The 794-nt window shown below is 50.9% G+C and overlaps 1 protein-coding gene across 1 annotated transcript in view; it reads right to left on the bottom strand.

Annotated features, from left to right (window-relative positions):
• The window catches only part of Styxl1 (serine/threonine/tyrosine interacting like 1), a 27858-nt gene that overhangs the window by 1961 nt on the left and 25103 nt on the right, over positions 1–794 (bottom strand). The window contains exon 8 of the mRNA XM_026784701.1: positions 223–463. Coding sequence (XP_026640502.1) covers positions 223–463 — 241 coding nt within the window. The remainder of the gene's footprint in view (positions 1–222; positions 464–794) is intronic.

The following is a 794-nucleotide window of genomic DNA, read 5'->3' as shown; positions in this document are numbered from 1 at the left end:
CTTGCTCCTTAATTGAAAAAGACCTTGAACGACTGATTCTCCTGCCTCCCTCTCCAGTCATAGTCCCAAGATTACAGGCCTGCCCCAATATACTCTCTTTATGTGTTGATGGGGACTGAACCTAGAGCCTTTGTTTGTTTGAGACAGAATTTCAATGTATGGCCCTGGCTGTCCCGGGATTCACTCTGTAGACCAGACTAGCCTCAGACTCACAGACCTCTACCGGCCTCTGCCTCTTGAGTGCTGGGATTAAAGGTATAAATTACCATAGCTGGCTTGGACCTAGAGACTTTTGCAAGCCAGGTTAGCACTCTACCAATCGAGACCAGTCCCAGCCCCACCACACATACCTTCAAGGTCTCCTCATTATAATGCATGAGGAAGGCCACCACAGCAGCACTACTGCGACTGATGCCCTGGGTGGAAAAGACCAGGATGACAGAGCGGAGCTGGAGGTGAAGTTCTGCAAAGGAAGGAAGCAAGAGGGCTATGCATGGCACTCTTCCCTGGGGACCTCAGTGGCCATCAAGAGACCAGCCTTGCCAGCCTAGCAGTGCAGGCCTGGAATCCTAGATGTTCACAGGCCAAAAAGAAGAAGAAAGATTGAAAGTTTAAGGCCAGCCTAGGAGAATACAGGGAGATGCTGTCAAAGTAAAAGATAAAAAGAGGACAGGGTGAGGGTATCCTAGAACCCCCCAGTGAAGGGTTGGGGCATAGTTCAGTGGTAGAGCACCTGCCTAGAAACCCCAGGGAGGGGCTGGGGTGTAGTTCAGTGGTAGAGCACCTGCCTAGAA

Source organism: Microtus ochrogaster, chromosome 2 (genome assembly GCF_000317375.1).
Source record: "Microtus ochrogaster isolate Prairie Vole_2 chromosome 2, MicOch1.0, whole genome shotgun sequence".
In the NCBI taxonomy this organism is placed as follows: Eukaryota; Metazoa; Chordata; class Mammalia; order Rodentia; family Cricetidae; genus Microtus; species Microtus ochrogaster.
This window is presented reverse-complemented; position numbering and strand designations above follow the sequence as displayed.